This window comes from Semicossyphus pulcher, unplaced genomic scaffold, assembly GCF_022749685.1.
Source record: "Semicossyphus pulcher isolate SPU_LCO1_2020_fin unplaced genomic scaffold, fSemPul1.0.p SCAF_10, whole genome shotgun sequence".
Taxonomy (NCBI): domain Eukaryota; kingdom Metazoa; phylum Chordata; class Actinopteri; order Labriformes; family Labridae; genus Semicossyphus; species Semicossyphus pulcher.
The window spans coordinates 8,352,834-8,379,516 of NW_027211604.1; the positions used below are offsets into that span (position 1 = coordinate 8,352,834).

The 26,683-nt window shown below is 40.2% G+C and overlaps 1 protein-coding gene across 3 annotated transcripts in view; it reads left to right on the plus strand.

Moving 5' to 3' along the window:
• The window catches only part of LOC138595947 (RNA-binding protein Musashi homolog 2), a 292,330-nt gene that overhangs the window by 2,072 nt on the left and 263,575 nt on the right, over nucleotides 1-26,683 (plus strand). For all 3 annotated transcript variants that reach the window (XM_069667486.1, XM_069667503.1, XM_069667495.1), the window contains exon 5: nucleotides 10,977-11,018. In XM_069667486.1, the coding sequence (XP_069523587.1) occupies nucleotides 10,977-11,018 (42 nt within the window). The remainder of the gene's footprint in view (nucleotides 1-10,976; nucleotides 11,019-26,683) is intronic.

The window sequence follows — 26,683 nt, forward strand, 5'->3', positions numbered from 1 at the left end:
GCAGCGCAGCAGCAATCTATTGCCGTTATAAATACATGCTTTGCTCGAAGGAATCGTCTGGATTTCATTGCATAAATAAGGCAATTGATTACGCAGACACTCACATGCTTATTTATGAAAACTTTGAACTATTGTGGATTATACTTGCCGTTTGAAATTCATCTATAGATAAATAATTAAAGATTCCAGTCATTTCTGAGAGGTGTCTGTAGTGATGGATTGGACGGCTGAAATTATATTTGTCTGGGATTTCTCCTAAGTAAGTGGTTATATCCAGATATGCCAGCGAGAAATTAAAGAGTGCATGTTATACTATTGTTAAGGATTTCAAAAAACAAATATGTTTAACTTTAGGTGGCAAAATGTAATAAGGTCACTCTGAACTCTGCAGATCTGTGTAGGATAAAACCACTAATGTAAATCTGAGATCTGTTTAAATAATCATTTTCTTATGCTCAAGTGGAATAGAGGTGAGAAAATGTGCTTCTTGTTGGGGAGTGGACCTCACTTTATATTCCTCACAGTTCTTTCAACCGCAAAGTTTGCAGTAATGTGGCTGCTCTGTTTTTATTAGGGCACTCAGAGCTTTCTGGACACTTTTCAGAACAGCTCAGTGATGGAGGCTTTACTCCTCCAAATGGGCTTAGGAGTTTAGCATTTCTACTGGACTAGAAATGAGTTATTTACCATTATATAAAAAAAGACACGCATACCTTTGATAACAAAAAAATACACCCATCATATTTTTTGCACTTTTGCTGCCCCTCTCTGCTGTATTATTCTGTTAGGGGAATAACTGCAATAAAGACATATGGTGGCGCTTCTGTTGTGAATCAGCGATAATAGATTGAAGACAAGGTTCTTGACAGTGAAATGACCGCTGATGGCGTCGCGAAACTTCCACACATCTGTCGAGGAGAGTTTCTAGAAGCGAGCTAAAGAGCTCCTCGAACGCGCGATGACACGAAAATACTTTGATGCAGAATCCAGAGCAGTTAGAAAACTTCAAGCTTGACATTTTGAATGAGCGACTGCGTGACAGCTTGACAGCGTATATAGCGTTTGAGGGAGTGTTGCACATAGAAATGTACTTACACATAAATGGAGCAGTTGTTGGATCAATGCTTTGTACTTTGAGAGCAGCAGCAGCAGCAATGAGTTAAATTCCTCGTGTGTTTTTTAATTATACTTACGAAGATCTTTATTTGATTTAACTTGATGACCTCCCGCTAAGGCCTCTGTTTCTTCTGTATTGCAACTGACTTATTGATTTCTAAGTAGTGTTGTCACCCAGAAGAAAAAGGTCATGTCTCTTTTTCTTTATATATTAAAGCTGCCAAAGTTTTGCCCACAATTATGTCTACATAATGTCAAAATGTTGAATTCTGTTGGCCACTGTATTAACTGGAGTAAAGTAACAGGGTTCCTTGAAGCATACCAAGTAGTATGCAGAATCAGCCATGTAAAATTACCATATTTGATTGCAGGCCACTTCTGTTTTGTATCTCTATAAATAGATACAACAAGTTTTGCAGCTCCATATAATCTGTACATGAAAGATTATATCACATCACACTCTTTGTAGGCTATAGGTCACGTTTGTCAGGCTTGTGTCGTTCTCTTCAGCTTTGACAGCACCTCTTCCCCGAGAAGTGAACAGTGACATTTTAAGCTCTGACATCCAATCATCATTTTCCCTGTGTTGTGTGGCCTTAGTGTGCACAGCCACTGCAAACTTCTCTAAACTTGTTCCACATCTGTCCTCGCTTATTTAATTGGCGGGCCACTCCGGCTTGTTGTGAGCCTTTCTTTCTTTATTATATTTATCATTACCTCTGTCAGGTATTATGTCTCCTAAAAAATCCACATGTTTTGGTAGAGGATTCGAAACCTTTTTTTGGAAAGTATTCTGGCCTGTGTTAGAAAGCATACAGAGTGGAGCTGACAGGAAATGAGGGGAGAGAGAGGCTTGGCTGGACTCGGCTGGGGGATGTTGTGATTACATGGTCAGTGTCTGAAACCCTTAAGGCCACCAGACTGCCCCACATAAGTTACTTTATAATGACCATTTACATAACCAAACTGGACAGTGGCTTTTGCACAGTCTGCTTTAAAAGTTGTGGAGTCTAATCATGTTTGTGTTCTGGTCTAATGGTAACAAAAAATGTTTTTGTGTGGGAGTCATTTGCTGTTTCCTGGCTTAGAGTAAACTTAGAGTATATTGGTTGTCTTGTAATAATAGGGATAACTAATGGCATTCTTGTTATTGGTTGGGTGTTTGAAAGAGTACCAGTGACACAAAAAAAAAAACCTTGACTCAAGTACATGCAGAAATTGAAAAAGATCTTGACCGATATATATCTGGATGATATTATCGGGCCGATATGGGCCTATAACGGATATATTGATATCGCTATGCATTCCGTTATCCATAATATTTATTTTATATTTTTTTACAGAACAGATAATGCAGAAAACAATGCATCAATTGATTTAGAAATTATTTAAATGTTAGATGTTGATGTTCAAATAAGCAGCTATCAAAGTACATTACACAAAATTATTCTACGGTAGATGTTAAAAAGGAATATTTTATTATTCCTGCTCTAAAGTCGCTGTATCGGCCACCATAGTGGTCATAAGTGATTATTTTTGGGGGGCTAAAACTGGTATCGGAATCAGTCTGAAAAATCTAATATCTGTCAGGCTCTGATTTCCTTGCTGCTAATGTGCTGTTGTTTAACCTGTCAGCGAGCAGTAGAAGAATGCAGATGTAAGGTAGCTGTCTTGGTTGTTTCCCCTGCGATTAGTCACCGGGCTGTATCTGCTGTGCTGTTGTATATCTTTACATTCACACTATCAAGATGGCATTATATCATAATCATATCTCTTTAAAAGTTGCTTAACGTTACTCAAAGGAACAGTAGAAATGCACAGTTCCTGGTTTGTTTTGCAGATGTTTGATACAAACCTCCTGGTTTTTGCAGTGCTCGAATGAATCCTTACCAGTGTTTTTGTCCCTTGTAACCTTGAGAGGAGTGAGTGGCTGGAGGTGCTGTGACTGCGAACAAGTTGAGTCATAGTATTCGTACAGGGAAGGTCGAAATCGTACCTAATGTACATTTTTTTTCTCCTTGTTTATCTCTTTTTTTATGCTGCAAATATAGTCGGACGTGTTAATTAAATCAGTCTGGCTTTGGTATTCAGACATACTTACACACACATAGTAAAATAACTAATAATATGAGTTAGAAAGCAAGCACAACAGAGGCATTTCCTGCTTTGATCACCTTAATAGCTCACAAAGGAGTTCATGTTTGATTATCATTTGAAAATAAAGCAGAATTTCCCTGTGGCTGAGGTTAAAAACGCCATAAAATCAGTGTAAGTTCCTCTAAAATGGCGGGATGGGACCAGATAGACGCATCATTTTTTTAACTGTGCGCTCTGCCTTTTTGTCCGGTTATGAAAACACTCTAGGATGAATGAGAATGAGACATATGGGAAAGCACAGCCTGAGGCTACAAAACACACATGCTGGTAATTCAGAACATATTTACCATTTTTCATGATGCTTTGTTCAGTTTAGAAATATGCAACTCATAGCATCTGTTCGCGAGGATGTTTGAAGGCAGGTCGGTATGAACAGGGGGGAAGATCAGAGTACACGATTTTGCATTTGTGAAGTAACAGTTGAGAAGTCAACAAGGCTCCATATCGGTATTGTTTTATGTAAAGCAGGAACATTTTAAAACCTACCAGTGTTAATAACAACTATGATACCGTTTATCATCGTTTAAACAGCATGAAAAAGGTTTCAGTCTTTATTTAGTGCCACCTGTCAAACCTGCAAACATCTAGGCTGCGTGTTGTCTAGTAAGATAAACATATTCTATGCAGTCCGGGGGTAATTCCAGCCTTTATTGAATGACCTCAGGTCAACCTATACTCGCATGTTTTGATGTTGGAGGTGAGGCAGGAAACAACCCGGGAGGAAAGCGGGAGGAAGGCACCGAGGGTGAGCAGCTGCTCCTGGCAGATCTAAATCGTATTCGTCACATAGGATTTGGAAGTGAAGGCAAATGAGTGAGCTAAACTCTGACTTGTTCAAGTCTAGCAGGTGCTCTGTCTTCTGCAGTTAATTATGGCTGAAGGCGTTATTAGTTCACGCTGTATCTGTGTCTTGTTGCTACGTTCAGAACATCAGATGTTTGTCAGGGCAGGAATGTAATATCTTGTGTAAAACCAGAGAGTTTGGATTATTATCATAATATTGTTGCATATTTTTTTGGGGGGGGTGAAAGTATTGCTGCTTGAGCGTGACATTGGTAAAATTCTCATAATTGATTTGAGGAGCACAACAAACTGCTTTTTCGAGATGTTATTCCGCCGCACAAAACCAGGGAAGATTGATAGCACAGATATGAAACATTTATGTTTTAATTTCAGGTCTATTCCATCGGTATCTCACGCGCACACCTGTGGACCTGCTCACACTCTGAAGTTGGGAGAATCTGCAGGCTTTGATAAGCCTTTTTCCCCCTTTTTAGCTTAAACACCACATCATCATGCTAGTGGAGATATGTCTTAAAGAGAGAGGAAGAGAGTTTACCCAGGAGCCGCATTAATATATGAAATCCTTTTGTAAGATGTGAACTTAAGATATATGCTGTTTCTCTGCCCTGATCTCCCACAGTCGCATGCAGAAGCGGCCCTTAGAGACCCCGTAGTAAAAGGCTGTGGAAGATAAAAGATGGTGGGGTGGGGCCGTGGGGGGATTTCTCCCTTTCTGTTCTCATTTGTTACGTTGACATATCAGGTTGTATGATGTCTTCAGGAAATCCACTTTTTGTTCCTGTGTGAGATCATGTTTCATCATGTAACAAAGGTGTATCAGAAGTATTAATTTGAAAAATTCATGTTGGGCTGATGTAAAAAGGGGAAGAAGGTGAGCAAATAATCAAAAGGGCTCCAGTGGAGGAGCCAGTTCAGCTTCAGAGTGAGGAGACAGCTCTTGACACGGGCTGCAGCTGTATGAGATACTTCAGCAGCAGTGCATCTTTAGCATGTCACTAGCCATGCCCTCGTGCTCCTTGTGAGCTGAACTGTGTAAACTCGGTTAGATGCTTAAGATTTATCTGAGATGCCCACATTGGAGGAGGTGCGCATGCTGTAATTGCAAAGCCCTTTGAAAATGACATCACTTTATTGGCCTTCAGTGAGTTGAACAGAACAAGTACGGCCACCATAAGATGGTTTCAGTAACTTAATCAGTGGAAGAAAGATCCCCTAACAACATCTTCAGGACAGTTGTAGATAACAGATGCTGCTAATAATCATACACTGTTTTCTTCTCCTCACAAAGAACACTGTGAGGGGGCATTTGGTAATTAGTTGTAGCACAGGTTTAAAATGTTTTTTTGTTGTGGCTACAAAACATAAAAGAAAGTTTAAGTCATTGGTGGCTGTTTTTCAGAGAGGCGTTCTGATGGCAATTTTCATTTGTACTAATTGTACTGCTACTAAGGCTGTAATTATCTTTTATTTTCATAATCAAATAACCTGCTGATTATTCTTTTGATAAATCAATTAATTGTCCAATCTATATTAACTCTTGTTTTCGTCTGGTCATTAGTCCTAAATCAAAAACGTTTAAACCGACTAATCATACGGCAGCTGATAGATTTTAGAGCTGGAATGAAAACAGACCTTTTATATGTGGACTTTGCAGCAATTTTGCACAGATATGTCAACGCCAATGATATAAAGATGGGCCACGGGCCTCCATCTACTCTCATTGTGCTTATTTGAAGCCAAAAACCACCTGGCGGATGCTGCCATCTTGCCCTGGTGACGCTATTTGGAGCCAGAGACTGCGAAGTAGAGATCGCTGGGTGGAGCCGCGATAACAATGTCTCGCCCTGTCTGCTAACCAAAACACCCATTCAACTTACCAAAAACAAAACAGCAAAGATCCCGCACGTCGGCTTATTTAACGGCAGAACAGCTTCTTGTGTTGATCTGAAGCAGACGTTCATAGATATGGAAACTTCAATGACTGTAGTGACGTTCCTCCTCTACTCTGCTAATCCGGAACAGATCAGCTGCAGGAGCCGTGTTTATCAACAGAGCTGTCAATCATAATTTCATCAAATAACTAATTAAAAATAAACTTGTCAGAAAAAACGTAAATCAGCATAAGGACTAACTATAATGACAGAAACCATGTTTGAGAAAAAATTGTCATGTATTTTGATTTTATAGTTTGACTCATGTCCCATCTGTTAACATGGAGGAGGCGGACTTTATGACCTATACTGCAGCCAGTCAACGGGGGCGATAGAGAGGGTTTGGCTTCACTTTTAGGGAGCTGTCATGTCGTCCATCTTTTTATACAGTCTATGGCCTATGAATTTTTTTTACTAATGCCAACCAGTTGTAGTGTGACCTGCTGTGAAGCTCTTCTACATGTGCTGCAGACGGTACTGAGAGTATCGTAACTATGGAGGCGGAGCATACAAACTATGTGATGACACTATTTTTAAACGAACCCCATTAATTTTTTCTGCATTATATGTTGTCTAAAAAGAAGTTTAGTTGAAAAAACAAACTCATGTACTGATATATCTTGATGTGCCAATATCGGCCCGATAATATCGGCTTACTAATATATCTGTCAGGCTCTATATATCTCTGGATCGTTCAGGTGTGTTCAGGTCCTTTTTAATTCTGCCAACATGTTAAAACACTCATGACTTGACATTCCCGATGACCTTCCAGAGTATGACAGTGATAAACAAAAGGTACATTTCATGTGATTTGCTGCTTAACAGCGCTGGTATCCCGTGTTTGTGCAGCTAATCTAGCAACCAATAAAACTAATGCTGAGAGGTGGAGCACATTGATATTCAGAGCAGACTGTTCATTCAGCTTCAAGTCAGGTTTCTCAATATTTATGTGCTGTTAAGTTTGTATGCGCTGCTTGTGATGTTTCAATGATAAAGATATTTCCTAGAGGGGGATTAATAGAGTACTTTTACTGCTGCTACATGATAACCATGCAGCTCCAGCCTGATGGGAGGTCTGGCTTTCTACACTGTAGTTATATGTCCTCAATTTATGAATGCCAGAACGTTATGGGAATTATTTATGTATTTTAATGTGCCCTGTGGTACACACGTCACTTACTTTCTACTACATGTGTTTAAACTTGTAGCTGATGTGAAGTAGGGAGGTGAATTGAGTGTTTTCCCCAAAAGCATCAGGGCAAGTAGTTTCTCAAAAACAAAATGGACACAACATAAAAGATAAATCACTAGTAGGTATATTTTGCGCTATTTTTTTAAACATTTTATTTTTAGTATTGATGGATGAAAACAGGCCTTAGGAAAAACTGTAAGCTCTGATAATGGAATAACAGGAACAAGTGCACTACCCAGGTGATCCCAAACCTGATGTTTAGTGTGTTACACAACAGAAATGTTTCATAAAGGAAGAATCAGGTGAAACTGAGAAAACATAATCCCTGGTTCAGCGGTACACTTTTACAGTGCATAATTATAGCGCATAATTTAGCTCCTGGCCATAAGTCTGAAGGCGCATGCACATAAATGTGTAAACCGAAGGGGAAACCATTGCTACACCTCTCCTCCTCCATAATTTCAAATCTCTCAAAGGAGTCATTCATCATAAGTTGTGACCTAAAAAGGTGCTGCTACAGCATTTCTCAGAAGGATTGGTTAGTAAGTCCTCGTTGCCTAATTTGGTTGCTTTGCTCGGAGAACGTTTTTAAACAGTCTGCAGTATCATAGCCTCGTTTTTTAACACAGTTCTGTGCATATAATTGTCTCGGTTAGATAATTGTAATATTTTAAACTGACAGCTGAAAACTATATGACCTACACCGCCGCCGTATTAAAGTGCTCTCTTGTGCTAGTGAAGCTGGGAGCTTCTCGGTGAATAGAAATTCTCAGCAGGGCAGAAAAACAATTAGTTTATGCAGTTTGATGAAATGAGCTTCGATATGTTGTGTATAGGCTTAAAAAGTACGATACATTACCAAGTGTAGGACTTTGGTATTCACAGCATTATGTGTTGTCTTTGCTCAAATAGGGCGCACAAAATAATTGAGTTTGAATTGGTTATGCCGCGGGCTAAGTGCTAAAACAAATCTTTAAATGAAATTCATTACAAGCAGGGTTGCCATACGCAGGTGTTATTGAATTTATTTCTCATTTTGACCTGATTTAGAAAGATAACAGTAATAACCGAGACTGACAGAAGAGATGACAATGACATTGCACATCATGGTTTCCCTTCAAACACATTAAAACGTAGTCAGTCTCATTGGCTTAATTGATCCGTGCAGATGGCGTGTTTTTGTTCTTGTGTTGCTCGATTCATTTTCCTCCCATTGTTTTTCACAGCAGGAAGAGATATCTCGTTCTTAAATAAATCCATCTGTGCTGAAGGAGTTACTTTAATGAACGCATAGAATTGATACATCAGTTGTGAACATTTCAGTACAACACATGGCATGAAAATATGGCACAGCTTGAAAAGGATTCCCAGTAAAAAACAAATCAGTGATTCTCAAAAAGCAGCTCCATGTTTTTGGGCAATTCTTCTCTCAAATTCTCCCGAGTCCAGACAAGGACAAACAAGGGTAACATTGCTATTTGCGATAGCCCCCCTCCCTCGCTTTAAGTGCAAGGTTGATGCGACCCCCCCCCACCACACACCTTCATACCAGTGGAATTAACGAGCAAAATGAAGCTAATGAGATAACAAGCACGAGACGGAGAAACAGGCTGATCTGACGCATCCTCTCGGTTATTTGGCAATATCTGGAGGCGTCACCGGCCTCAGACTCTCATTTTCTCCCTGTCATATTTAATCAGTGATTCCCGCCTAAAATAAAAGCAAATCTGTGCGGCGACCATGACCAGCAGAACGATGGTGGCTGGCCTCCACGCTAAATTTCTCCTTCTTTAAAGCAGCCCTTTTTTAAAAAACACACATCAGTCGACAGCACTAGTAGAGAATTTGGAAGCACCAACCCTTCTGGCCTGCAGACTGATTCACACATAGGAATAAGCAGTAATTAATATGCGGTTTGCTTAAGCGTATTTCCCAATGCAATGAAGGTTGTGCCTAGAATGTGTCATTGAGCTCCATCAATTTGTAGAAACATTTCTACACTAAGTAATGAGGTCAGAGATGTTGGCCAGTTGTCTTCAAATGCTCATAATAACACATTTTCTTCTGTCATTAGTCCGAGCCCAAGATATAAATACTGTGAATGCTCTTTTGTTTATATCCTGAAGGTCCTTGCGGTGACTAAACTTACTCCACTTGAAATCAGAGCAGTTATTGGGCCAAAAATGTGCAGCCAGCTAATTGATAGGGGAGCAGGTGAGGTAATAGGGCAACAATAAACAGAAAAGATTGGCTTTTTAGAGTAGGGATTTATGGACTGACTAATGAGGATCTGTAATTGTGCATTCAATTGGAGTTTACAAATGAGATGGTCAGTTGGAGTGGAGATTTAACGAGGAAATGGTTTATTTAGGGATGCGTGTTATCGGTATCTGCAGATATGTAATTTTTCTGCCGATATTTTCAGCCGATAAAACAACGCTTTAATTCTGCCTAAATGCTCGATGGTTCCCTTTAAAAAGCTTGACGCAATGCTACGACATTAACTCGCTGCGAGGGTGCACGCGCACTGCCTGCGCAAAGTTATCAACAATATACAGATAAAGACTAAAAAGACACAGACACTTGTGCCAATGAATATAACTTAAACAACTTTCACAACTCTTAACTAGCTAACAGTTATCTCACATTCTCGTCATGTTACCGGACTTAACAGCATCAAACACTGGCGGCCGAAGCTGACGCTAACAGAGAGTAACATAAACATCAGTGCAAAACTAACTTACATATTATACATGGACGCACAAATGATAAAAAGAGTCCATCGGCGATCACTGATGTCTCCGTAGTAGGTGCAGTAAACAAGTCCGGACATGTCTCCTTCACTGCCGTGTTTTGGGGGGATGCTGCATTCAGGTGCGCTCAGAAATGTGATTGATCAGACACGTGACCTTTTGTACAACGTCTCTTCTGTCAAGCGTGAGTAAGGGTGCAAGATGTAGGCGGTATGGCAGTTTTTGGCCACTACAATAAGAGTAGGCATGGTATCAATTCCACTACAGGGGAGACTTGATGTTCTCTAATATGTCAGTATAGAAATCGCAATCCGCAAAAAGGGTTGGAAAATATCGGCATATTGGATATCGGCAAAAAATCCAGTATTGTGCATCCCTAGTTTAATTGTAAGCAATGGCAACACATAATCCAAACGATCAAAGCTGGTGCTCCTTTCTGCAAGAAAATGTGCATATCACAAGAAAATCGGATATTAAGCTACTAATAAGCATGACCCAGCCTTTCTTTAGTGAACATATCTCACTCTAACCTTACCTGACGTGGGGGAGAGAGGGAGAAAAATGATGTCAGATTTATAACAAACCCTTTTCTGTAAGAAAATTTCCTGCCTATGGTCTTATTGCCACTTTGTGGGGTCATTCATGTGCACTTAATTTGTAATTGCAATAATTTTGAACACTCTTGAATGCAGCTTTGGCGCCTGAAAATGCTGCTCAAATTCAAAAGCAGACTGTATCACCACGGGCTGATTAGACAGCTTTTGTAAATCTTAATGGCTCGGATAAATTGTCATCATTGTAAGTTGAACATTTGAATACATTGAGTTTTAAATATGTTATTTTTTATTAAAATACTCCAATTTCTGCTGAACTACAGAGGATTTAAATGTGCCTGTGTGAATGGTTGCACTCTGGTTCTCTTTGTTAAATATTTTCCAGCATCTGTTCATTGCTTTTTTCCCTCCTAGAAAACCACAGGTTTTTCTTTTAACAACAACTTTGCTATTCTTTTCTCGTTCCCAGATTGATCCTAAGGTTGCCTTTCCCCGTCGCGCCCAGCCTAAGGTAAGAATAAATTGGTCACTAACCCTGCTCAAAGAAAATGATTATGTCTCATGTCACTAGCTTACCTAATTTTGTTTGCTCACACAGCAGATACAAAGAGGCAGCGCTTGTCTGTTTGTTATTGTAGAGAAATACCCAGTCTGGCTCCATTGTTCTCACCTTGTCTGCGCTGTTTCACCAAAGCAATTAAAGTCGGACACATTAGACTTAAAGGAAATTTTCAGCATGATTGAGGTCATGTCGTTTTTTCTATCTGCCTTTTTCTAGTGCTTTTATGCTTATATTTGCATTTCATCGCTCATTATAGCTTTCTTTTAATGTCAAATGTTTTCATATCAGCTTTGAAGTCTTATTGTTGCAATATTGTTCCATTGCAGGAGAGGATGGCAATTTTAGACAGCCATTGTATTATATCAAGCTTTATTGTCTGCTTAATGCAACAGAGTGTACAGTGTGGAGCCATCTTCTTTTGGTTTCTGGTGATTGACGGGGTTCTGACTGTTTGAGAATGTTAGCTGTGAGAGCCCGACCGATACTGGAGTTTATGTAATACCAATACCGATTTAAGGAGGGGAAAAAGTCACAGAATACTGATATGGTGGCCGATACTGTGAATATATGAGCTGAGAAAACAATTGACTGTGGAATGTTTGACCATTCAAAGGTACTCAAAAGGCTGCTTTCTTAAATGGAAAACTTAAAGTTGTAATCTCGAAGATCTCAGTTTTGTGCTTTTTGGCACCACCTGTGGCGATAAACGGTAATTGCGGGAGCACACTTCCCAGATATCCTGTTTAGCCTGTTTGCCTTCATCTGAGCGTCAAATTTGTGTCTTATTCTATGGATTTTATTTTTTAAGTTGTATCTGTAGTCATCGTTCTTTTCTTTGTTTGTTCAGCCATAGTAGATTACTGTTTACTCGCAACACTTGCAGAGACTGGAAAAGCAGACACTTAGCTCTGGCAGACCAACCACTGCTGGGTGATGGAAAACGCGTCACTAACTGGACGCAATTTTTTTCTGCGAATGTTTCCACAGACAACCAGTCCGTATAATATTATTATGTTATATACTGCAAATGCAAAGGCTTTCAGCAGTGGGCCACAGGCTCGATCACCATTTTGTTACCTCGTTCGGTGAGATTAGTAATTTAAGAATATTTAACATTATAAATTGTAAACCAGTTCTTGTGCTGACCACTGTCTGCTCATCTGTGATGTTGTGCTACATGTGCTGCAGTGAGTGCTAAGAGACATGAGACTCAGAGATTTGTAAACCGTGGACAGATTTCTGAATCACCTAATGCCTAATTTTGTCTCCATTAAATGTTCTGTAAAATAACAACAATATCAAATAACATGAAAGCTGATACTGATGTATCTGTGACATTGGCCCGATATTATCTGAGAAGCTAAATATCTGTCGGACTCTCTTAACAACCAGACCAATATTCAGCCTGACTGAATTAGCAAGAAGTGATTGGTGACTTTTCTTTGACAGAGAATTACATTTAGTGGCTGTAAGTCTGCTGAGTTGTTTTCTGTAGTGTTTGCAGTTGAATGGTGTTAAATGACAGAAGTGATTTAGAAATATCATTGATTGTGGTGCGCGCATGTGGAAATTGTCACAATTAGCATGGAAACAATGTGTGATTTAAGAGAAAAAGCCAAACTCCATTCAGAGAGGAACTGTCGCATAATGCGAATTATCTTTTCCCTTTTCTTGATTACTAGTCTTGAGCAGTTCTATTGACAATTAAATATTCAGCGTGTGCAGATGGTGCCGTGGCGTAGTCAAGGGCTTTGTTGACATGCCCTCTCACACCATCCCCCAGCTTCAGTGTGCAGGCTACAGCACAGCAGCGTACAGTGTAGCGCTATTCAGCACCGCTATCAGGGCTTTTTCCACCTAAACCAGGTGGAAATCGATAATAGATTTTCTCCTTCCCACCGGATCAGAGAGAGGCATTGTTAGAGAGTTGGTCAGGTTTCAAATGAAGAATTGGCAGTGCGGGCTTTCAAAGCCAGAGCACATGGTGACTTAAGGATATCGGCATATGGTTGAGAAAGTACCAGTGTTTCTCCACACTTTCCTACATGGCAAATCTATCACTTTAACTTCTTCTGTTCTGAGCCGGGCTCATAAAAGGTGCAATAAAACAGCTCAGATGCTTGATGATGCTTCCAATTTTCAAGTGAACGAGAAACTCCTCTCGCTGTCGTGCTTATTGTTAATCTTTTTTTAAACAGTGTTATGCTTTTTTTTGTAGCAATGACTCAGAGAAGGAAATATTTGTCGTCCTACCTCACGTGATTCATAACTGGGTGAAATAACAATAACAACATAACAGAATTTGTGGCTCTGCAGAAGTCTTGTACCAATGATTTATAAAATGGCTATAGGGCAAGCTTGTTAGGGAAGAAAAATGGTTGTATTGAATGTGGATTATAAAGGATCTTAAAGCAATGGGATTAGGCCAGATAGATTAACATTGCATGGGTTTGTACTTTCTGTTCAATTGATTTAAGACCTTTAAAAGAAGTCCCATTCTGAGGTTCCCATTTAGAAAGTCCTCTCTGTTTTGCATTTGCTTTCTTTTGTCCCTCTCTCCCCTCCACTGTCTGCCTGCCCGGCTGCTTATGCAGCTGTTGAATAGGCTTCGTTCTCGTTTAAAGAGGCTCGCCTTGGCAGGTGCCTCGGTGGCACGGGCTTCGGGGAGCGAATCGTGACGAGACCAATCAGCGTTAATTTTCTCACGGCTAACAATGACCTCAGAGGTAACCCTGCCAATGACCTCCCCCGCCGCTGAATGCTGCAGTATGGTAAAACTATACAGTATGTACAGCACGTAGAGTAATGCTGAAAACAGACAGGAAGTGAAGGTGAACACAGAGGACATTTCACTGTAAACAACTGAAGGTGTTTGCAGCGGGGATGACAGGATCACAGGGAAAACAACTTGTATCAGCAGGCATAACTGACACTGCCCCAAAACACGGACAGTTCCTCTGCACAGAGACCGCCGGAAACAGAGAGGAGTAGCAACGAATAATCATTTATTAAAGATAGAAGTCGACAGCTTTGCAATCATTAAATTGAGATATGATTCGACACCTATGACAGAGTGGACTTACTCTGAAGATTTGTGTAGATTTAAACCCCACATTTGTGTTTCAAAGCCTGTGTTAAACCTGATTTGTAGGTTACCGCTAGAATACCCGTAAAGGGCACAAAGGGTAGATAACAAAAGGCCCTGTCAATCACAGACACCATGCTAAAGAAATACAACCTTGCACACACATATTACTAATGAATAATGTCACACAACTGAAGCTTAAGACTTAAAAGTGAACATTTAGTATTAGAAACAGAAGCCGTGCTTACAAGTCAAAGGTATCAGTGCAGACTAGAGCACAAATATTCAGGGATTAGTTTTCACCTGCAGATGATTGACAGGTCAGAATGAAAGGATTAAACAATGATGATGTGATGCAAAGTGCTTTATGTGCATTCATTTATGCCTCATCTCCTCCTCGCCTATTCATCCCGGCTGGGCTTGGGCTTTATTTATTAGATGGGCAGATAAAAGTAGCTTGAGAATGCCAGCGTTTCAATATAGACGTTTCAGCATCTCAATATGTAGTTTCAAAACCAGCCATTCTTGATAGCAAAAATATTTTATTTCGTAACAATTTGCACTAAATATAAAGATATTTTTTAAAGGTTGTTTTTGTGGGTTTGAGTACAGAAATGATGAACGCTGTTTTTTTGCCATTATGACAAAAATGATCAGTTGAAATTATAAGTGTCTGTTAAAGATATGGCGCCTAATGGCAATAAAAGATAACCAGACGTCTATGGCTGGCTCCCTTTGACACGGTTGTAACTCTTGATTTTCCTGGCTGACGGTCGCTTTCCTTCTTAGACTGTTTGCTTCATCTGAGCGTCGAATTTGTTTCTTTTTCTTTGGATTTTCACTTATTTTTGAAGTTGTATCTGTAGTCATCGCTCTTTTCTTTGTTTGTTCAGCCATAGTAGATTACTGTTTACTCGCAACACTTGCAGAGAGCGGAAAAGCAGCCGCTTAGCTCCGCCTACCCTCTCTGGCAGACCAACCACTGCTGGGTGATGGAAAACACGTCACTAACTGGGCGCCACTTGTGATTTTTTCCATTTTACAGACACCCAGTCTGTAATAACACTATATACTGCAAATGCAAAGACTTTCATCAGTGGGCCATAGTCTCAATCACCATTGTGTTACCTCATTCGGCGATAGATAGTGACTTAACAGACATTTATTTACATGAAAATCTTCAAGATTATTACTGTAAGTGTTAATAAAAGCTTTAATTAAGAATTGTAAAGCGAATGAAGGATGTGATTGGTCAGCCCCTTTGAGCAAGATGGCGCTACTCCTCTTTTCCACTGAAGCTAAATAAGCTAATATAAGCTAATAAAAATGTTACGATATCCATTCATTTTAAGCAGACTACCTTAGTACATAGTCATACTTGCATGTCATGTGAACATTATAGAGACATTTATCAGGACAGGGAACCCATCTTAGCATCACTACACTGTAAAAAACGGGTCAAAAATGCATTCTGAAGGTTATACAAGGCCGTATCTACGGAAGAGCCTAAGTGGACATGCATGCATACATTTTATTTACTCCGTTTCCCCAATGATAACGAGTAATATTCGGTTGTTTTTTTGAGATAATGAGATAAATGAATACGTAATAATGGGAAAGCCATCGTTGTTATCCCGAGATAGTGAGGTCGAGATCTCGAGAAAACAACTGGAAATTACTTATCACGAGAACCAGCTTTATTATTCCGACATAACGAGAAGAATAAGTTGAAATGTATGGATGCATGTCCGCTTAGGGCGTCCGTACTTATCTCACACAAATGTATTCTAGTTTTTACACAGAAATGATCCCTGTGTGTTTTTTTTTCCCATCTAAATTTGAAGCCTAAAAACCCATCATGCCTGTTTAGTATTGTGCCTGTGTGTAGCAAGTTGTAAAGGAGACGGAGATGAGATGATGCTGTTTCTTGCTGTCTGCTGTTTGATATCTTCCAGTAAGGTTCTTACTGAAAGATCTAAACGAGGCCTGCTCTCAGTTTCCCGGAGAAATCAAAGTGACGGTTTCCGCCGACATTGCTGGAGATTTACCACTCGACTGTTGGCGTCATTACCTCTGCTGCTGCTGCTGCGGCTGCTTTTGTTTCCCACAGTGGAGTCACACACAACCGTGGCATGTCCCAGCATGATTTTAATTGCCGGTGGGACTGCGGCCACTTCAGTGGGAGATGAGTTCTGATGGCTTGTTATTGAAATGAAAGGAAGGAGCAGCAGCCATTTACAGAGCAATGGGCGTAACCCTTTCTGTGCACCTTTATAAAAGGATTTGCCTTGTAAGCCATCGCGAACAGGTTGTCACTGTGTCTCTGGGATGCAGGGAGACGACTCTATCTGTGCTCAAATAGATGTGCAGTGCACTGACGCAGCTGTGACAACACTTCCACATATTCTGTTTATTTTGTTGGCGAGGACAGTTTCTCCTGAAGCTCTTCGTATTAAACTGCACACGTTAATGTCAGCGAGGAGGAGGGAGGACTGTGCTAGTACACTGGTTGAGGTAATTCTGGGCTATCAGTCAAAATAACAGTCAAACCACACAAATTTTACTCCAACCTGTGACAGCTGTGTCTGTGGCTCCCCTCATCATGGCCGACTGTTAGTGTCAGTCTAACTCTGGCAGCTGGAGCTCTCTCTTTCTCTTTACCTCACTCTGTGTCTTTGCACGTCATTTTCTCTTCGTCGCTTTGCCTCTTTCTGTTTCTCCTTCTCTCTTACACTTACTGTGATTGACCAGTACCCCCACCGCCACCTCTTACCTGTATGTGCTTTATGTTCTTACCTGCAGAAAAGACTCTGTGGTGTATCAGTCTAAAGATTAGATGAAGTCTAATGATGAGGCTGGAGTTATCACAGTTTGACGTCACTTTTTTACTGTGAGAGATAAACATTATGGTGGGAATCGCAGGGTATCTCACGATACGATACATGGTGATGCATAAAATCACGATACAGCGATTCTGCGATATTTGAGATATTGCAAGACAGTCATAGATGCATCACGATATCTGATTAACTGAAGAATACAAAATTGTATCACACCAGTCGGGACAATGATGTATTGCCATATCAATATTTTGTCCCATCCCTAATAAACACGCACTCACCAGGGGTTGGAAAAATCAATACAGCGTAGTATCACAATATTTTGCGCAGCGATATTGTATTGATGCACAGATTTTAAGTAAAAACCCATAATTTATGTGACTATCTTGGTAACAGAACAAATACAAATTAAACTTTCTGGTACTGACATGATAAAAAAACATTGCTTTTTCTTACTACTACATGGTGATGACTTTTATTTTGGCGAGGAGGATTTGTAGGAAGTTGGTTAAAACAAAGATGGAGACATTATTCAATTTTAATTTAATTGTAATTTACTTTCACAATCTGCTTTTTCAACAAGCTGCGTTGCTGAAAATACTTGTAATAGTACCATAGTCCATTTATGGTTAGTTGAGCTGGACTATGTCGATTTTAATGGGAGTATAAGTTCAGTTTGTCAGGTGCGTGCAACATTTCTGGCATGTTTTTATTGACGTCATAGTGCGTTTCCTTCAAACTCCCATATGGCTGCAATAAAACGGATTAAAGTGAGACAAACACACTGAAAACTTTTATAAACTTTAGAGACATTCTTTGCAATTGAAAAAAAGGTATTAAATTGAATCAAGGGACTGAACTCTGTTAAGAAGTAGGACTGTTACTAAATACTGGGCAGAGTGCAATTCACTGACTATTTGTTACTCTTTGTTTATTACTGTTGTGCTGTGTGAATATTTGTGTGCAATGGCAATAAAGTATTCTATTCTATTCTGAATATCACAATAATATTGTATCATGACAATAGCATCGGGATAGTATTGTAGCGCCAGGCCTCTGCTGAGTCCAAACCATCGCGATCCTACACACACACAACAGACACTGTATTAAAGAGGCACATTCAAAACAAACTCTCTCTCCCTCCCTCACTCTGTCCTCCCCTGTCTATTCTCTTTTCTCCTCTTCTTCGTCAGTCTTTTAGGATTACAGGGCCTTATAAATCCAGTCTTACACCTTGCTCAGTTATTTGATCTAGATTTAGCATTATGATATTCCCCCCCTTCTGAAAATGATCCTGATTTTAAATGACACAGCTCACTGCTGGGAAAATGAAACCTCTGTAGCTGCCAGCCCCTTTGAATGTCCCTGCGAGTTTATTAAAAGCACCAGCTTCCCCGCTCCAACTCAGATCTGCACAGCTGCACGAGTGTGAAAGAATATTCAAGGACAAAAGTCTTTAATGTCGAACAGAATGCCGTATCAATATCCTTGTTCGGCTTTATAGTTTTTGACAATGAGCCCTCCCAACTATTTACCATGTGAAGAAGATAATTTCTTATTGGATATTTCTTATTTCAGGGCATCTCGACTGTGCAGATAGGAAACAGAGTGGGAGAAGCAGAGGTAATGTGGTGTTGTGCAGGCTATTATCCGAACCTGACGTTGCATTTCAAGGCATATGGCACAGGTCTTATCCCGGCGAGCGCCCAAGATGTCCAACTGAAAAAGATACTTGCTGTGTTTCTCAAAATAAATGCACTTCTGAAATGGGTTTTACAGCTGACACTAAATGCGCCGCCGTTTCACCGAAAACCAAGACTCAGACGGAAGACGACGGAAAAGTGACAAGCGAGTTGATGGGAATTCTTCACTGTCACTCTCCTCTCACCCCTGAAAAAAAAACAGATGTGCAGCCAACATAAATAAACCCGTCCTTTAGATGGAGGCTGACACGAGGAGTTGTTTTTTTCCCCCCCTCGTGGTAATGGCTACTGTTGCCGGAGCTGGAGATGGGTTTAAATCCCTGACCCGTCAGCTCCTTTGCTTTCAGCGGCCTCTGTGGAACTGCTCCAGATGAAAACGGGGCCAGAGCACAGACATATGAATGACTGTTTGTTTGGTGGTCAGACACAATCACCGACTGAGTGACCCAGTTAACGGCTAGTCAAAGCGATGCTCAGTTTGATTAATGCGTGCTTTTTTTCTAAATGTATCCCTTTTCTTCACACTTTCCTCCAATGTTTATGCTTCAATGGAAAGATAAATGACGTGTAAATGTAAATGCTCGTGCAATTATTTTTCTTTAACTGCAGATATAATATGAACGCACATTTCTTTTGTTTGAATAATTGCCGGAGCGCTTGTAAATGGAGTGTGCATGTGTGTGATTCTTCTTTTTTTCCCCGGCTTCCCTCTTTCTCTTTCTCCTTGGTTGTGGGTGGAGAGTAATTAGGTTTTTCGAGGGGATTGAGGGGTTCTTACAATGCTTACCAATGGCAGCAGTCAGGCAGGCAGGCAGGCAGGCTAGCGCTGGCAGGGCAGAGAGGACAGAGGGCCGTGCAGGAGCCTGGCACTGCTAAACCTGATGCTGACTGACAGTAATGAGGACAGCCTGCTAGCCAGGATGGAGAGGAGAGGAGAGGAGGGCATGGTCCTCCACTCTCAAGACCTCTTATCAAAGCATCTGCGCGGACGCACACACATGGACGCACACACATGGACACACAGAAATGAAAACAACACAGGAACACACACAGAAACATGTGTTTAATGTGTTCTAGGTAGACCAGAGCAAATGCATCACTGGGCTGTGTTATACCGAGATACAATTCATTCCTTCCCGATACCGAGACATGGCTGATACCGAGTTCCTTTATGCGTTGACTAGTATCGATGACTAACATTACACTCTCTGCTAGCACCATACTGTTTAGGGGCGGGAATTGCAGGGTAACTCGCGATACGATACGCGATACGCGATACGATACGCGCTACGATATGCACTATGTGGCCCAGGATATCGATAATATCAAGATACAGCAAATGTGCGATAATTGAAATATTGGCCAATTAATTTATGTTCACGTTACTCTTGTTCATGTCATAATCTCCACCATGAAGAGTCGCGATTAGTGACACGATGTGTCAAAATCGCAGGGAAATCTGTTTAGAGCGGCATGTATTTGTAAATTCAAATATCGATTTTTGGCGCCAGCCTATAGATAATTATAATGCATGAGTCAGGCTGACGATATATTGCTGTATTGATATTTTGTCCCACCCCTAATTCTGTTCACGATAATTTACCTTAAACCAGTTGATTCTTTGGGGCTAATTGATTATGGTATCAAATCTGTGCATTGAATAGCAAAATAGCTGATAGCCGCATTTTAGACAGTATCGAAAGCCGATAGCGCTACTTGTATCGGTATCAGAACACCTCTAGTTTTACCAGTCTTTCATTTCTTTAATTGGGTACCTTAAAAAAGGCATTAACAGTAAAATGAGTTGTGTTCCATTCTTTAAAGACGCCCTTCAGTGAAAATCAAGTGTAACCTTGTAAGCATCTTCATGTGGTGTTTTTCATGTGCTACAAGACATATCAGGGACAACATAAGCAGTCATCTCCATGTCTGGGTCTGTCTGTTTTAAACTGCAGTGTACCAAGGACAGGCTGAACAACATGTTTTCAGATTAGCAGGTTTGTGACATCACAAACCTAAGGAGCCAATCCCGTTAATGGACGGGGTGACGCTATGTCATTATGTGAAATGAGGGTTTTTACAAAGTAATTAAACGTGTTTTGCAGAAAAAACATATCAGACACAATTTATTATTTCAAGCAGAGGATTTTGTACGTCTTAAAACATGACTGGAGCTGCTCTTTTAAATACAGTAGCTTTTCAGTTTTTAACAGCAGATCACTAGGTGTTTAGAAAGTAGATTTATTCACAGTAAAACCAAAATAATCTGGATTTCCTCAAACATATTAAGTTAAAAACAATATTTTAACGCAGCAAGGTTAAAAAAAAGACCCGAGTGGACTGCAGGGAGTAAAGTGAGTGTTTGTTTTCTAGTGTTCTCCCATCAGAACAATGTCGCTGACAGTCTAAGTGGCTTCGGTCAGCACAAACCAACAGTGACTCTGACCTTGAGCCCTCCGCAGCTGTAGCACTGCTCTCTATTAGTGCACCGAGATTATATGACAGGTGGATTAGCCAGTCGTGTACAGTTTTCACAATATGAACATCTTTTTTTTTTACAATCTTCTTCTGTCTTCTTTTTATCCAGTGTGTAAAACTAAGATTATGAACGAATCAGGGAGAAGGTGCTTAACTTTGAAAGTCATCAGTTCAGGAAGTGGCCGTGGCAGCTGGAGAAAAAGCATTTGTAAGTTTTTAACAGTGACCTTTTTTTGAGATTGAGTTTGAATGGAAATAATTAAAAAGGGACGTCCGGCTTAATCAGGATGATGAGGTCCATTGTGTTGTCGGACACATCACCCTGCTGTCCGGTTTTGAATTCTCATTACTCCTCAGCACCTTCGCACCTGTGATTCTGCTGGGCAGGCACGCAGGCTGGGATTTGTCCAACAAAGAGTGAAACGTGTCACCCACAGCAAGAGAGGCTCAGGTGTGTCAGGATGTGTGCTATTATTACCCACAGATATAGAGCTATATATATATAGTACAAGCATCTCTTACAGAACTTATAAGAAGAATCATACTATACATCTTTTAAAGTACAATTTATATCTTTTCTCAGTAACATGTTGAAGTATATTATAACACTTCTGTGGTCCTTTTCATGCAGAATACAACATTATATCTGTTAAGTGTTCAAATTCAACAAATCGCTTCAGCAGTACTAAACCATCTTTTAAAAATGACCATAATTATGCAATATACACCACTCAAACACTGTATACTCACTTAGATAACATTAACAGTTACTATTGCAAGTTTGACCTTGATGTCGAGGTGCTTATTTGATCAACATCTTGTATTTGTAAATCCTAAAACCCTGTTCCTGTTATGGACTAGGGTTGTCACCATACAAGAATTTTTAAACTTTGATACGATACTGTGAAAAAAAACCGATACTCGGTACCTCTTTTGTTACCACGGCAACAAAAACAGTAGTCCTAGGAACAAAAAATTAGGTAGTTTGTTTTTAATTTCCCACCTTCACACAGTGCTGGTACAGAAAAAAGGTAGTAAACACATACCGTACCTGTATCACTGCTTCATTTATATTAATGGAGCTCGCACTCTTCACTTCCTGTCTATGTCGCTCGACCATAGCTGCTCTCTCTCTCTTTTGCTCGCGGCAGCTTTGGGTTGAAAATCTTACTGTAGATCTATTGGTTTTGTAAAGCTTCAGTGCCTATCGGTACTAGCGAACGAACGCTATTGTCTATTGTTTTTAAAATACGTGGTACTGAAAAGTGTTAAAGTATTGTTTTGACAACCCGACTATAGAGTAGTAGGGAAAAAAATATGCGGTGGTCATGTCCGTTTTTGTGGATGCTTTTTTGGCATTTGACAAGACAACTATAGTGTTCAATTAATCTATTATTACAGCAGTGGTCATTTTAAACATGTATTTTAAACACACAGTAGTGGCAGCCTGCTGTTGTGGATTAACACATGACTTATGGTGAGACCTGCAGCCATAGCCTTACCCAGTCTGTTGCAGGCCACATTATGGCTAAAAAACCTGACATCCATTCAAAAGTTTGGTCTTGTTTTGAACTGGAGAATCTGCAGAGTAACTCAATACCCGATATTCTTATTTACAAGTCTATTTTAGGTATGCTTCCCTCATATCTTCTATCCTACATCAGGCTGGAGAAGAGTACAGGAACTTCTTCGGTCCCAGGACTTATTCTGTCCCAAAGCTCAGAACTGAACTGGGGAAAAAGGCGTTTAAGTTTGCTGCTTTTACAAAATTACAAAAAGACCTGGAAGTTAAGAGCCCCACCGATACTGGATTTCTGGGGCCGATTCCGATATTGGGGAGTAAAAAAAATCTGATATCGATATATTGGCCGATATACTGTAAATATAAAAAAAATAAAAAGAGATGCGCACTCTGCCAGCGATAGGGACGTCCTCATTTCCCATCATGCCTGCAACCTTGTGCTGACTGAGTAGTTTAAGTTGTTAAGTTTGCTGTTTTATGTTCCAAAATTCAATAAAATATTTTGTTAGTGTTTCTAACGTGTCTGTTTAGAACACGTGTTCTGCACATGGCATATGTTGGTAATTATCATTTTTGTGCTGGTTTATAGCCGTAACCACGAGTGAGGTAGCTGTTACATTTCTTGACTCCAGCTGTATTTTCGATGAAGAGCTCTGGGTTAATATCGGAGCACATTGGAGGATATATTTGCCGATACCGATATATCTGTGAAATGCTAATATCGGCCAATAAAATCGGCCGACTGAAAAATCGGTCAGGCTCTCTAAGAAACTTGTCTCATCTGGCTGTAGATGTTCTGTTTGATATATTTATGATTGTGGTTGATTTAGACAAAGTTTGACTGGTTTCATGTGTTTCATGTGTTGTATTATAGTCATGCATCCTGTGTTATGTTTATATGTATGGCTGCTCATTGTTTGTTAGAAACATTGTTAATGTGCTGCTGTCGGTCTTGGCCAGGACACTCTTCAAAAATAGATTTTTAATCTAAAAGCTTTTTTTCACGCTGCTTAAATAAAGGTTATATATGATTTATGATCCACTAAAGTCCGGCATGATACCAGATGAATAAATCCCTGTTCGTGTTATCTTTGCTACCAGTCTTGACAGTAAGATTGTAAAAATTACAATGTTATGTCAAGGTTTGTTTCCCAGACAAACAGTGTTTCCTGTAGCGGTCTGTGGTTTGGGTAAGATTATGGTGAGGTGCAGCGGGCTGAGCTAACTGGAAACATAGCTACAGATAAAAAGACCTTGACACAACAACAGGAAGGACAATTGATTGAGAATTAATTCTCATCTGTGTGGTTGGAGAGAGGGGTTTTATTTCTGGTTTTGTTATAACAATATGTTCTAAATACACACTGGACACGCACCCTCCCACACCTGGCTGAGATCTGCCCTCTACTGAGTGCACTCTCCTAGTTGTGATTGTAAAAGTAGAGCTTAAGTCTGATCGTTTTGTCTGGGCGTCTGTCTGATTGGAGGATTGGCTGATCGGCTCACTGAAGTGTTCTGCCATGATTGGATCCAGTTGTCATTGTAGAGTCAGATATTGGAATCTCGCAGGCCAGATTGCTCTTTCTCACTTTGACGCCGTGTGACAGTTCATGCTCTGTAGTCTTTTTTTTTTTTTTTCTTTCTGGGGCACCAGCCTCTCCGATTAAGAATGATATTCCTTCAGCGAGACACGCCTGTCAGGTTGTTAGTCGTGCCATTGTTGGTGGTGTGATTAATAGTGATGGCCAATAGCTTTTGTTGGCTTTTTCTGGTTGAGCTGCTTGTGTGCAACATGTCATATACTGTATCCATAGTGGGGCTTTATAGTAGCTGCAACTTTAAATCATTAAAATGAGCATTTTCTTGGATCATATGAACTATGAACTTGGTGTACTTACTGTGGTGGTGTCACATTTAAAGGCCCTCGCTCATGGTTTGCCATTAACTAATCACTATTTACAGATTAAATAGACTACTTCAAATACTACATGAGAATGTAGAATCTGTATGCAGGGATGTGGATTTTTAGTACGGCAAGTGTTCTGGTTTCTCTTTGTAGTGTGCTTGTAGTCTGAGTAATATTGAACAATCACACCAATCAACAGTCGGTGTGGAGAGAAAAAAGTAGGCGGAAGCAATCCGCCGTGATGACATCCCGGCTCCCATCAGCATCATATGACAACGATTTAGCTTCTTATTGATCTCTAGAAACAGACATCTGCATGCTAACAGCTAACTATCTGTTCTACATCAACAATTCAACTTGAGATGAATTCCCTTGACGCTCTGTCACCAAAGCCGTTTAGATTTCTCGACTTCCTCAAATGCATCAGATCGATCCGACCTCCGTTCAACAAACGAGCATTTTAAAAGTAGTTTTCTTCTCCTCTTGAGGACAGACCTGACAAAGCTTCATTTTGACTTTTTACAAATCTGCATCATGATGTTGAAATTTCAGCAAAGGTAAGACCCGTTAATTACAAGTACGGTAAAATCCGAAATATAAATCGCACCGGAGTACAAGACGCAGTCTGTTTTTGTGGGTATCCAGATGGAAAACAGTTTCCTATAGCTATTTTAATAAATAGAAAAACGTCTCTAGTTAACTCTATATCAATTTATTTTCATTTGAAACACATTCAAAACACACAAATTACAGCCCACCATCTGTTTTGGCCATGTTGAGTTTGCAATCGGTAGCTAGCAGGTGTAGCATTTTTTAGATGAAAAAAATATAATAAAAGTGCGTCTTATACACCGAATTTTACAGTAAATCACTAGAAAAATGGTTTGTTTTTCGTGTAATACCGCAGTAGTTAGACAGAGTGACCCCTGTCTGTAACTGTTAAATATCTAGAGGAGCAAAATTCGCTTCACTTGTGATCTGAACACACGGTCACTTCTCAGGTTGCTAACTGGACTGTTAACAAAGCTGCACGCGGAAAACGAAGTCTTGACTGCTTTTCTCGTTTATTGCGTACCGCCAGCTACACGCCCGGCATGTTCACCGCTGTTCCCAGAGACTATATCGTCGCCGACTATAGCCGATGGGATCCGAGATCGGCCATTAACAAAACCAGCCGAATGCTTGCTGTAGTTCTTTCTCTCACACAGTCAGTACATGACTGTATAGACCCCAAATAACATGATGCAAACAGAAATATAGTCCTTTCTGTAATTACATATTTCAGAACTTGCTCTATTATTTCCTTTGATGTTTCCTTTGTGTTACACCCCAAAATATCTTAAGTAGAAGGTGAGTGTGGTGTATCTGCTGCCACTGTGATGTATGAATATTATGTAATTAGCTGAAAGCATTTATGGCATCGACTCTTTGTTGTTTGATCAAATTAATCCCGAGTTATCGGCTATTTGCTTCACCTCCACAGACGAGTCTCGATAAGAGATAAAATGTCGACAGATTTAAGTGTTTCAAGAGTCTTAACGAAAAACAATCCAACAGATGCAAAGTTCTGAGCCGGTCGTTCAAACGCAGGATCCCTAATTGCTTATGATAACAATCAGAGGCCATCATACTGTGTGTCTGTGATTTCCACCTGATGTTAGAGCTTCTGAAAGGCGACTGTTATGCATGTACTTTTCCCAGGCTCTGCTTAATAGCTCCCAAACGGCCCCGACGGCAGAAAATCTGCCAGGTATTGTTGGTAATAGCAAGAACTAGATAGAATCTGAGGGCTGAGCTGTAACAAAGCACGAAAGGGAGAATGTGCAGGAGTGCAGACAGACAGACGGGCATGCTGGAGACCTGCACCTGCTTTTGCTCTGCGGTTGCATGCAGGGTGGTCTGTCAGTCGCTTCCACTTCCATTTTTCAAAATAAAAGCAGATAGAAGAAAAATGGTGACTTTTTGTTATCAGCTGAAATTCCATGTTTTTATTTCTATTTTGACACAATGTGTCACATTGTGTGAGTAAAACAAATCAGTATGAATGAGTTAGTGTGTTCTGAATTACAGCACCTAAGTC